We start from the raw sequence: 13,209 nt of genomic DNA, 5'->3' as shown, positions 1-13,209 counted from the left end.
AAATGGCTTGAAAATAAGGTGGAAGATAAGAGTTCTCAGCTCAGCTCCTCAAAGTCAGACCTGTCAGCTTCTACCCTTTGAAGTCAGAACCCAGCACTACTGCATTAATGCCCAGCCACAGAAAAGCTAAAGCTTCAAAGCATCCTGGCTGCAAAACAGTGACAACAAAGAGAAAGTTCCATTTCTATTTTTGGTCCTAGTATTTCAGAATAACTTTTATGTAAACCAAAGAGGTGGTGACTCTCAAAGTATGATTCCCAGGTGCTCAAACAGAACCAGGAAGGGCCTGCTGCCACTGCAGCACCATCACATCCCCAGCTACCCTCACAATGTCCACACTGTCCCCATCTTTAGATCCCCCTGTGAGGTGATGAACTTGGGGCTCTGATGGGTGCACAGTGTCTCCATCAGAGGCAGCTGTCTTGTTCTACCCTGATACGTGTGGCTCCATACACATGAGCATGGAGCAAAGCAAACAGCCCTGCCTCAGGAGACCAGATAAGGCATGAACACTCTCAGATTGTCTGCTTTGGCACCTTCCTCCCTGCACGTACAACAAGGGATGTTACACAACCCAGCTACTTTTACTTATTGAGATAAATTTACAAAATCCCTCACTTTGGCAAGAAGAATCCCCTTATCACCCAGCAGAACCAGTGCCAGCAACCACTACCTCCTCCCAGAGATCTGCAGGGCCTTAAAGCTGCACCTGGGCTTAGGCTGCCAGTACAGAAGCTACATTTCAATGGCCAGCACCACTTCATGCTGGGGTCCTGTGGGCAACTGCCAAGAGGGTGTGAGGGAGGCAGGCTAGGTCACATGCAGACTAGTTGGGAGGGTGTCAAAGGGGCCTCACCATTGGCTCTCTGCACTGGACAATGAACTGCTGGATCACTGTAGGCACTATGGTCAGCTCCTGCTGGACTGAACCATCCTAGCTGAGAGAAACACCAAACTCTATACACTATTTTCCCCTGAAAATAAACCACTGCTCCCAGACCAGCTTCAGAAGGCAGTGTTCCAGCAAAGAACACCATGAACAACAGCAATGCCAGCATTAAGATGCTAATACCTAGTGGAGGAGGAACTATCACGCCTTAGGGTGTTGAGGTGAAACAAAGAAGGTGCAAGACACACAGCAATGTTGGTTGGGGTCATCTGGTTTTCTTCAACAAAAGCAACCACGTCTCGTAGAAAGAAGAGCAGGATTTTCAAAGCTTCTCGGTTTTCCTTTGGGAGAAGGAGAATAGCAGCCTGGACAGCCTGAAACTGCTGATCTTTTGGCACATCTGAAAACAGAAAAAAAGATTATGAACATCTTCCTTGAAGAGGAAGCATCCATCAACAGAGTCCCAAGCAGAGCATTGAAGCTGTAGGTTCATCCCTTTTCCTGTCACTCTAGCTCAGGACAGACACCACAAAGGCCATTACCACAGTCACACCCACAAGTGCAGTTTTCTCCTATTGCCTGTCAAGATGCACATTCACACCCAGTGATGCTGGTGCTGGACTTGTAATTTATCTTGAACACCACACTCATTACAATCCAAAGAAGAGCTTGTCTGCCCATAAAATATTGCTCTGGAATGCTACTTTGGAGCAGACAGCTACTCTGCTGTCTTTTCCTTTCAGCTTCAAGCACGGAGAGAACAGATGCTCTCAGGTAACTCAATTGAGAGAACAATGTTTTGCCAACAGATTTTAATTCATGTGGCAATCTGGTGAGACTGTGTCCAAACAGCTCCTGCAGGAGAACAGGTATGGTTCAACTTGCCATGCATCCCCTCTTGTGATTTCTGCAATTTACACCACCACAAAGGGCAGAAGATCACTTTCCCTTCAAGTAGAAGCACATGTGCACAACACGCAACACTTGCTTCTTGGTGAAAGCAGCATGCTTTTTATCTCCAAAACATAATAATTCAATCTGGGCATGTGGTGCAAAACAGGTGTGTAGAACTGCTGTGTCTATCCCAAAACAAGAGATGAGAGGTGGGCAGTCGCCAGGTTATAATAAATGGAAGAAAGAGTCCACATCTATGGAACACAGGAATTGTGGACTTCTCCACAAAAAGGATTTGTGGGTCCAAAAAGAAAATGTGTTTCAAACAAATAAACAAACTGTTCTCAGACCATCTATGAGCCTGCACCATAGACAGGACAGCAGCAGCTCATGTACTCATGTCAATTAAAGTAATGTAAAACAGGCTGAAAACCAGTCCATGTAGATATCCCATACTTTGACTTTCAAAACCTTTTCCCAAAACAATAAACTGCCTGTAGTTTCTGCCGTGCAGATTTCCCTGCAGCAAATTCCTTCCCCAGACCAGCTGCTTTTTAAAAGTGAATTCCTTAAGGGAAAAGTACTAGAGATGGAACCTGGTTAAAATCATATCCAATACTACATTTCAGTGTCACGTTTCCTTCTTTTCCCAGCTGAGTCTCAAGGACAGCAGCAGTGAAAGCACAGGCAGAAAGTTGCTGGTGTTTCCAGGCAAAGATGCTGCTCAAGGCTCAAGTGCCTTAATGAAGAAATGTCATCCACACAAGACGACTTCTTGCACAAGGAGCTACTTCACACCATGAAGCACGGGAGTGGATTCTTTCTTAAATTTGCATAAAGGGAATGAGCATTTGAAAGCACAGCTTGGGGGAGGGCTACCACAAAATATGTTATTAGACTCATCCTTCAAAGAGCAAAAACCCCACAATGTTAGAAAATAGCTGGCCCACAGGATCCAGATGAGAAGCTCTGAAGTCTAGAGCCACAACAAACTCACATGGAACTGGTCCCTCCACTGCCCTGCACAACTGAGTATTAAGACATCAGGAAATGTAAAATGAAAAGCTACAGCTTTTGTGACCTACATTGGTAGATGTGGAGGAAAGATTCACAGAGCCTGCTAGTAAATATAGGCTCAGGAAGGTCTCGGAAATACTGCTTCACCATATCAGCCACATCAAATGCTGACTGCCCTTCGTAACAGACGTTGTTTGGGTTGGTCTCATTCATTTCTCTTAAGGACAGAATCCTGGATTTAACACCTGATTTTCGGAACAGGCCAACCTACAGGTAAAAGAAAACATGAAAGACAAAGTGAGGACTCATCAGGAATCAAACCTCTGACAAATAATTGATCCTTTACTTCCCTTTTGATAGCTAATTTCCTGTGGTAGTGGGATCTAACACCAAAGTAATTTTGTATCATTAGAATCGGCACAGATATTCCTCCCAGGCAAACCATGACTGACACCCACAGAACCAGCTGTGAAAGACATACCAATCATCATGTTTGCTTATGTACTTTTTATTTAAAGCAAAATTACTCTTTCTTTATTTTTAAAATAATTACTATTGACAGCTGTCAGCTTGCTTGAGCAGGCTATGTTCACATACTAGAATGGCAAGTTTCTAGTGCACCAATATCTGTTCACCCAAAAGCAAATGTCCATTGATGCCCATGCTGGAGCAAGCAAACACAGACTGTAAGATCCACAAGGGTCAGGTTCAACATCTGGTATCTCTGATACATCTAATACATCTACAGGTTGGCAAAGGGCAATTGCCATTCTGAGGGAAATTATTATTTTCTTTTAATATGCATGCCAATCCAGTTTCAGACAAAACCTAGATTTAGAAGTTTCCCATGAAGTTAACCTCAACAAAGCTTCTCCTGACAGCTCCCCTGTGTGGTGCTGAGACAGCATTTACACTGGTTGGTTTATTTATATTAATTGAATAGATAATCCATGACCTCAAAATAAAACACACTGCCTTTGTAAGAAACTGCTAACACTCCAGTGTGTGCCACCAAAGTGCACTGTAAGTTCACAGGATGCACACATTTTTGTACTTTGGTGTGGGATTACACTTAAGCACAGAAAAAAGAAAGCCCTTTCTTCAAGTAATATGTCTCATGTCACAGGGCCTCCCACTTCTGGAAAGAGCATACCCAACACACACACTGCCATGCCCTTTAGTGGATAAACACAGATTTGAGAGCCAGAAAAAGATGTTACAGGCACTGCTCTAGTATGTGCTGTTTCTACTTAGCGGTACATTTCAGCTGAAACAAGATTAATTATCACACTAGATCTGGCACTACCAGCAACCACAGAACAGAGGGAATAATGACATTGTCTGCTAGATTTGCTTCCCAAGGGAGAAGAGACATGCTGCCTCACTGGGAGAAGACAGCTTGACTGCCTGCACCAAGAGAATGGACTGCAGATGATTTCAGTGAGGCAAGGCACCAAAATACAACCCAGGAGTAAAGGCACTCCCAGAAGGAAACAGCTTTGGTATTTCCTCTTAGGTTCAGGCCTACACCTTTCTGCTTCTTCAGAGCCTTAGGGAGCAAGAAAGTCCCACACAGAAGCTGGAAGCAGACACTGGTTCCCTGGAGCAGATCCATTTATGGAACAGAGCTGCTGCTCTGGGCTGCCTCGAGTTCATACCTGGTCAAGAAAGTGGCTCCTTAGATAGTCCAGGGCTTGCAGGATCCCATTGGGCAGTGGGTGACTCGTTCGCTGAACATTCAGAAGCAAAGGGACCCCAAATACATTTTTGTCCTTGTAGTCAGAGGCTTTTATTTTTTTCATGAGCTTTGGTATAGTCCTGGAAATGAAAAGCAGTGCACCCAACATTAGCTCTCCAGCACAGTTCCACCTGCTCCTTTAGTTACCTGGAGTGGAAAGGATTTAGTTACACTCACCACTTCCCCAAATTCTGCCCCATACCTGTACACACAGCATCCTAAGATGGAGAGATGATCAGCAGGGGCAATTACAGGAATGGCTTCCTCATTTCAAAAGGGAAATTAACTTTAAAACAGCATTCTCACCCCTTTAGGAGACTGCAGGCCTTTTTTCACTTCTTTCCATATTAAAGTACCAGGTTCCTATCACAACATGCTAAGCAATATCTCCAAGTCCTCAGAGTGACTGGCTTTGTCATTGCTCTAGTTCAAAGTGGAACTGATGCTGAAGAGATGCAGCCTCAGCTGAGCCAGCTCTCATCTCAGGTCCTGCAGTCTCTGACAAAGCTCTGCCCATGGGCAAATTTGAAGTGGAAACTACAACATCCTTCAAATCAGGAATGTTAAGACCATTCCCAAGAAGCTAAAGTCCACTCCACAGCAGAGAAATCCTGGAGCTGTTGACCACAAAACTGTCAACGGATTAACAGGATGAAATTCTTCATGTTGAACATGTGTCACCTAGGAAATTCACCTGCTAACATGAAATCTTCTCTTTCCAACACAGGTTGGAACAAGAGACAACTTACCAGTTCCAGCCCTGCTTACTGGAAGGGGAGTATCTGTCCATCAAAGCAGTGAGTTTCAGCAAAGCCAGCTTTTGTGTCCGGGCTAGCTGGGCAGCTGACTGACTATCCTTCTGGCTAGGAAGGCTTTCCAGGTTCACACTCTCTTCCACAGACCAGTGTTGCTTCCCATGCCTATGAGATAAATATTGTATGAGTTTAGGACTATGTCCATTGTCCCCATTAGTCGTCTGCCTCTGTTTGTGAAGCAGTTCCCGTTTGGGTAGTTGGGTTTAACCAAGGTACTCCTCCAGGAGGAGCTCTGGCAATACAACATGTGCCAGTAAGAAATGCAGCAAGATAGCCAGAAAGTCTGATTCCAAACGTCCAAGTGCTCATGCAGATTATGAGCACCCTACTTTGAAGAGAGGTCAGAGCAGACCCTGCTACCCAGAACAGACTTACTTAAAAGTACTTTGTTCTGCAATAGTAATTATATGTTGAGAGGAAACAATCAATGGGGAGAGGCTTCTCAAGGGGCATTCTACTAGGGAAACCCAAGGATGGCTGACCTGTTGGTCTTCTTAGAGTCTGTCAGATATGTCAGGTCTGCAGCCTTGCCCAGGTCACAGCTGCTCTCTCCCTCAGTGGTTGGGAGGTCTGCTGTTTTATCTTCTGAGCCCTCTGTTTCAAGACAGATTTCTTGAGGTGAGGATGGATATAAAAAAGGCAAGTCACTGGCTAAGTCTGAAACTCCATCATCTGAGAACTTTTCTGTCCACTGATCAACCAACTTTTTGAGACCATTGACATCTTCTATAACATTGTTCAGTTCTGAAAACACATCATCATCACCAACTTGTGCTGCTTCCAAATCATCAAGTTCAATATTGGGCATGTTGTCATATACACTTAGTCTGTTATTCGTGCATGACAGAGGACTCCTGGGGGCTTTGGAGTCCTTGGCAGTACTTCTGCTCTGGCTCCTCCTGTACCCATGAAAACTCCCGGTTCTCCAGTTGACGGAAGAGTTTTCTGCTGGAGACAGGGAGCTGTTTGTAAGAGCTTTGGGGAAAGTGCCAGGTTTATGGCCTTGTGGTATTTGAAACATCTGGTTCATTCGTACCTTCAGGTCTTTATTTTTTAGGTTTTGCTGAGACAGATCATTCCATGGCAAGAACTGGCTAGAATCCAAGTCCTCTGCACACACCCCCATTCCTTCACAGTGGCTTTGTGGTTTTATAACAGGACTTGGAGTGCTCACTGTGCTGCTGTTGTCAGATTGACTGCAGCTACTGCAACTCTGGGGAGAAAAGGAAGAATTGTTCTTCATTTGGATAGCAGAGAGGTCAGAAATATTCACACAGTTCAGCATCTTCATCTTTTCTTCATTAAGTCCTTCCAGAAGAACAGGTTCACTTATTATGGGTTTAGCCTTTGAGTGACCACTCCTTAAGTTGCAGCTCTTTAAGTGCAACTTCTCCATTTTCTTTAGGAGGCTCTTCCTTTTTTTATATGGTGACTTATCCAAAACCTTCTCCTCAGTGGTTATATTTAAAAATTCACTGGGTGGAGAAGAACAACTAAAAGTAGAGTTCAGAGAAGCCACCTTAACTGAAGAACACCTTGAGGAACTTGTGCTGGTTTCCACATCTTCAAAAGGTTTTGGGAAGCTAGCAATGTCACTGTCACCACTGCTAGTACTGTGAAGTGATGACACATCATGTTTCTCGCCATGATCTGGGAAGTTAGTGTCCTCATTGCTGATGCTCTTCAGTACTGGACTGCCTGGGACTGATGCACTGGCACCCTCCTCTCCTGGGAAACCTTCTAGGCTCTCAATACGAGACCATCTCCTGCTGCACCGCTCATAAGCCCATTTGTTACTTATTGCACAAGGTTCATCATCTTCAGAGTCATCACTCTTAGAAGGGAAAAAAACAACAACTATGTTTAAAGGGCAAAGTTTGGCAAACTTTGAATTAACAAAAAATGTAACAAAAAAAGAGACTGCCTACCTCTAAGACCCTCAAGACCAACATACGGAAATGTAACCATTTAGTTACTGCTGGTCTGCCCTCAGGTCTGTTCTGAGAGTTGAAAAACACGCTGACTAATTACTCCTAAGTATGCTGACAAATCTGGTAAATTTACCATAGGAAAAAGATGACAGATTTGATCTGAGGCTGAAAAATTCCATTTTTCAGAAAAACAAAAGGTTTTGAAAGACAATTGTATTGAGTTTATATGGCCTTTCCTAAAGCCAAACAAACCAACCACTCCTTCAAGCCTCTGTGACCAAAATTCATCCATTTTCAGGTAAACAAGCATGTGGCTGTGGGGCTGTGGCAGCATCAATACCTGGTGCACCCTGTTGGAGACCTCAGCCTCACTTGCCATTTGCTCCAGGTGTTCCCAGGACTTCCTGGCCACCAAACCGTTAGAGAGAGGGAAAAGACCCATCTCTTCTCTGCAGACCCTCTCTTGCCCCATTCTGCCCTGACAGCAGAGTTGAACCTCCCAAATGCCATTTCAAAGCCCACCCCTAACCTCCCGTACAACGCTACTAAATGAACACTACATAATGTGTAGCTCCAGCAGTATGTTTTTCAGTGGAAAATGCAAATGGAGGAGCTTTAGAGGATGGAAGGGAACAGAAAGAAAAGTTCACAAACTGCTAATCCCTCACAGACCTTTTAAAAGCAGGTTTTTGATGTAATAGCTAAACTACACTTTTAATTAACTAGAAATGAACTATATTTTACAAGCATACCCGTCTCCTCTGACGGCTTATTTCCACTTTCATTGAGGCACACTTGTTCAATGTGTTCAAACGTCTAGGGTATAATAAAAAAGACAGAAGTTTTAAATTTAAACCACTTTTTTTCTTGAAAACAAACTAATGGTGAACTTCTATCACATAGTTTTGATTATTGGTGTCAAAGACTGACATTCGGTTAGAGGTTCTCTTTTGCCCAAACCAGCACCAATTAACAATCCCATGATGTTCACAGCCCCAGTTCACCATCTCAAAATTAGAGGATAATAATTAATCAGTTAATTAAAAATCTTATAATGAGCTTTAATGCTCATGAAAAACTGTCTATCTATTTAACGTTTTGAAAATGAAAGAAACTCTTGAGTAGGCTTCTTTAAAACATGAAGACATTAACCTTGTGTCCTTGGAAGGACCTCATTATCTACCATTTTAATTAAAATTTGTAGAATCAATGAGGCCCTAAAGCAGTCAGTTACCTGTCAAACAAGTAAGTGCCTCATCAGAGGCACACTGGCAGCCCTCATGGAACACTCTGGTCAGAAGCCACATCAAGAAACAAAATATACCCAAAGTTCTCTGATGTGTGCTGTGCATCAGAGGTGTGTATGCAACCAGCTCCTGCTGGTGCTCCTGTTACAAGCAGAACTTTCATTCAGGTGACCTACAATACAGAAAAGGACCAAACCCCTTTCCCAGAAGAGTAACATCCTGGTCCCTTAGGAGCCAGAAATTCTTACTGTATCCCTTGGGTTGGCCAAGTGCTGTGGATGGTCTAGAGTTCACTTCACCTGCTAAGCAATCTCATCATGAGAAAGCTTCAGAAACTGCAGTAAGTAACAGAGAAGAATGCTTCTACCCTGGCACCAAATATGGGCAAAGTCCAAAGAGCAACGACTTTGTCTTTGCCCTGACAGTGCAGTTTTGCTTCTGTGCTGTGGCAAAACAGTAATTTTAAATCAATGCCTTTGCTTCTCAGAAAAACATTCAGGAAAACAAAACAGAAAATGTCTCTCTTGTGCAGGTCATTTTTGCTGTTTATCTGCTGGAACAGCTCTGGGGAAGCTCACTAGGCAGGGGAAGTCCCTGCACTCTAACAGGCAGTTCAAAAGAGCTTGTCATGCTCCCACATGCCTGCAGGGAACCGATTATTCTTTCTTAGCCCAGAGACAACTCACATTACAGAAAAGACAGATTTAATGCTTAATATAGTGTCACTGAGACCGTGGCAGAGGAAGAGAGGCCAAAACATGGTCACTTTACCTTTCAATTCTTAAAACAACCAACTTTAGTGGTATAAAAGTACGTGCTTAAGTGATTTCCTCCAGACACAGGATTGGTGAGTTAGTCTCTGACATGAGCTAAGGCATGAGAAAATGAACAACAAATAACTATGAAGCCTGGAGGTATTAAAGAGAATTCATAATCCATGTTTACCTGAATAGTGATTCAATCGCATCTCCATCTAAAAATTCATGATCTTTCCTCACAGTTTTTACATCAATGGGAAACTGCATATCTGTGAAGAAAGAAGTTGAATCTGCAAACTGAATTACAACTGCAAAAATTTTGGAACTTTGCAATATATTAGAAATAAATCCAAATCTCTTTATATTTCTAGTCACCCAAGAGGGTTTGTTATCCAGAAGCAAGACAATGTACATTTCCAACAAACTCTAAGTTTGACAGCTTATATAATCAAATCTGCTGTAGTCAAACAGGAAACATTTCAATATGACATTATATTTTGCAGTATGCAGCTTTTCATTTTGGATCCATTGCTTGATTCTGATTTTTAATTTTGCAATGAACAGGGGAGATGGGAATGAGAGCAGGAAGAAGTTACTGTACGTTCTTTTACCTGTTGCTCTTGGATCTTTCTTTAAATTAGATAAGCTTTTGTTACATTCAGTGTTTGTAACAACAAACAAATTTAAAGTAACACTTTTAAGGTATAAGGACAGGTGTTTGAAAATTATACAAGTTCTCAACAAATCTGTATCTCCCCTGCCAGCAATAAGCACTCTTTGTAGCTTTAACAACATGAAAGCATACTGAAATTGCATTGTTTGACTCTGGCTGACAGCTTCTGAGTATCTGTTTTGAAAACTTATGATTGCAAGATCATTTTTCCAACATTCTCTTTCACTAGAAGGCAATCTTGCTCAAGATGACAGGCTGGAGAGCCTTAGATGAGTTTTGGTTGCAATCAGTGATTTGGAAAAAATGCCCCAACACTCCAAGGAAAAGAGCCTGAGAAAATTATAAGCAACTAAAAATCACAAAAGCAGAAATTTGGCTGAGTCTAACAATAAGAACTGAGTCTAACAGTCTAACAATAAGCAGGAAAATCTGGCCCTTTACAGAGTTCTACTGAGTTCATGCTCCCCTACTTAAGATGTCACTTTTACAAGAACACACGGCAGGTTGTTATTTTCTACCAGGCTTGCATGAAGACATTACAGAATTTGGAAGTGCCTCCATCAAAAATGTCAGGTTTTGAAAGGTTATTTATGCAAACTATTCTACTTGAATTCAGTGTCAGCTGCTTGTCATGTCTTTGAGATCATACCTTCAAAGAGCTGAGCGTACTGGGGAAAGCCGGCGGCTCTCAGCCAGTTGCAGGCTTCTCTGGCTTCAATTTCTGCAAGGAGAGACATAAAATTGTTCACTCACCGTGCTCACAAGAGTTAGCGCTTTCATAATATAAGCAGTTTTATCTGGTGGATTCTCAGAGGATCTTGTATGTCAATGTTTTGTTAGTATATGACAACAGCCACTTCCCTGCCCAGCTCTCAGGGGCAGCTGATGTGCCCCAACGTATGACATGTCCAGGATCTTTTCATATCCAGACTCCTCTGCTGTCTGTCCTGTGTCGGAATGACTGTTCCAGAGCTTCTGTCTGTTGAACTGAGGCACCAGAGGAGGGTGTATGATACTCTTTTCTATGCCCTTGCCCAGCAAAGCCCATTCATGCGTTCCAGTTCTGAGATGGTGATAAGACAGAAATAAATCCTATAAATAAACTTTGAATGCTATCACAACATTAATAACACGAGGCACAGCCTAAGCATTCCCAGAACAAGAGGTCTCAGGAGTACCTGTTGCTAGGGCCTATCAATATTTATTTCCTTGCCAACTACCAACACAACTTGGCAGTCACTTCAGCACAGCAGATGTCAAGAATTAACTGCTCATTTTGTGACAATTCATAAAGCCCTATGGCAAATACTGTAATGTTCCCACAGGAGCAGGAGCAGAATAGAACTTCACAGAATCACAGAAAACTCACCAGATGCCTCAAAAGCATAAACACGTTTAGCATGAGTACATGCCAGCAGGCTCTAGACTCAAAATACTGGAAATTACTGGGCCCATGGAAGAGGAGAGTATTCCCATGCTACACTTTTTGCATGTCTGCAGCTCCAACACACGTTACAACAGACACCAATCAAAAGAGCAAAGACCACTTTGAAAGAAACATTTTAAAAGTACCTTAAAATCAAGCATGCTCAGCAGACAGAAGTATTTTTGAAGCACCTTAAAATGTAGTATGCTAGGCCAGAGGAACACACCTGTTTCTTTAAACTATTTTCTTTACACATACACTCAAAGATTAAGATTCCATGGCACTTCACATGCATACCTACTCAAAGTCACTGCTGGCTTGGCTCCAGCTGCTCAGTTGCCATCAGTGCAACAGACTGAAGAAACTCATCAAAATCGTACAGAACTTCCATGATTTTATTATTCTACTTCTGAGCTTTAAATTATTTCCATCATCACTTGCTTCATTTGGACAATGCCATCTGTAACAAAGACTTCCCTGCACAAAACTCTAAGGCTTTTTCATCTGAGGATAAAGATACCACAGGATGATAAGGATGTTTCTATGGCAGACAGATGCATGATTTTTTTTCTTTCAAACTGCAGAACATAAACTAATTTCTTCAACAATAGCCTATATACACTATGCCTACATTTATTGCTATACTCATAATTTATCATAAGCTTTATCATAGCACAGCATTTACTGAGTGCCAAGGCAGAGGACTGATAAAACACAAGCATTGTACTCAAAGAGCAAAACAGGGAAGAAAATGGGAGAAAACAGCCAGGAGGACAACCAGTCTAACACTAAAAGTCTTCACAAAGTGACTTTCACCTAGAAAAACTCGACTCGATAAGCACACAGTTTTAGAGGTTTTCCTGCTGTTTGCAGGAAATGCAGTTAATGTTAACTACATTAGTTAATCCAGGACCATATATGTCCACTTTTCTGTAGTACACAAGTGCAGTGCTTGAGAAGGGAACAGATTTGCTCCATGTCCCCAGCTAGGAGGCACTCCCACAGCCTCTGTCCCCCTGCCAGGTGAGTACAGACAGAACAGAAAAGATGGCAGGACTGACTCTTGACTTTGCCTGTACATTGTATGAGGGTGGTGAGACACTGGAACAGGTTGCCCAGGAAAGCTGTGGCTGCCCTATCCCTCGAAGTGTTCAGGGGCAGGTTGGATGGGACTTGGAGCAACCTGGACTGGTGGGAGGTGTTGCTGCCCATGCAGGAGGTTGGAACTGTGATGATCTTTAAGGTCCCTTCCAACTCAAACCACTCTATGATTCCATGATACATTCCACCCATCTAGAAGGAAACGGAAAAAAAATCTGAAGAATTTTGCTCTTTCCCAATCTCTGTCATTATATAGAAAGATTTTTTTTTTCCATGTAGCACTGATACTCCTACAACAGCAACAGACAAGCAGTTGCCCAGAGCCCCCACTTCAAAACCTGCTTGATCTGGCACAGCACAGTGAGGTGCTGCTGCCTCCTCCCACCACCCACACCCTTCAACTACTGTCCCACTCAGCCTCCTCCAGAACTGGAGTCCACCAGCGCTAGGCACACTGGGCAGCCACACAGCAAACTCTGCAAAGTATTTTTCATGCAGCTCATTGGCTGAGAGCTGGCAGTCCTTTATGCAGGGACTTAGGGACTGTCTTTACACGTTGTGCTGGCAGGGGTGGAAGCCACAAGGCTTTTTCAGGGTCCGTTTGAAGAAAAAATTACAACTTTCCCAGAGCATCTTTCTGGACTGTGCATCATCCTGGGGCTATACAGATTTGTATTACTTCTCTATGACTTGCAGCTGCTACTAAGGTATTTAATTTTA

The 13,209-nt window shown here is 42.9% G+C and overlaps 1 protein-coding gene across 1 annotated transcript in view; it reads right to left on the bottom strand.

The window, feature by feature from the left end:
• Positions 1-10,699, bottom strand: part of LOC104392619 (rho GTPase-activating protein 7-like) — a 14,034-nt gene extending 3,335 nt beyond the window's left edge. Inside the window, exons 1-8 of the mRNA XM_010002048.1 lie at positions 10,612-10,699; positions 9,477-9,558; positions 8,037-8,100; positions 5,836-7,187; positions 5,288-5,458; positions 4,459-4,618; positions 2,869-3,067; positions 1,067-1,289 (exon numbers count right to left, since the gene is read on the bottom strand). Coding sequence (XP_010000350.1) covers positions 1,067-1,289; positions 2,869-3,067; positions 4,459-4,618; positions 5,288-5,458; positions 5,836-7,187; positions 8,037-8,100; positions 9,477-9,558; positions 10,612-10,699 — 2,339 coding nt within the window. The remainder of the gene's footprint in view (positions 1-1,066; positions 1,290-2,868; positions 3,068-4,458; positions 4,619-5,287; positions 5,459-5,835; positions 7,188-8,036; positions 8,101-9,476; positions 9,559-10,611) is intronic.
• Positions 10,700-13,209: the final 2,510 nt, after the last annotated feature.

The sequence above is a fragment of the Chaetura pelagica genome, unplaced genomic scaffold (genome assembly GCF_000747805.2).
Source record: "Chaetura pelagica isolate M959 unplaced genomic scaffold, ChaPel_1.0 scaffold356, whole genome shotgun sequence".
Taxonomy (NCBI): Eukaryota; Metazoa; Chordata; class Aves; order Apodiformes; family Apodidae; genus Chaetura; species Chaetura pelagica.
Note: the sequence above shows the minus strand (reverse complement) of the source record. Positions and strands in the feature narration are given on the sequence as shown.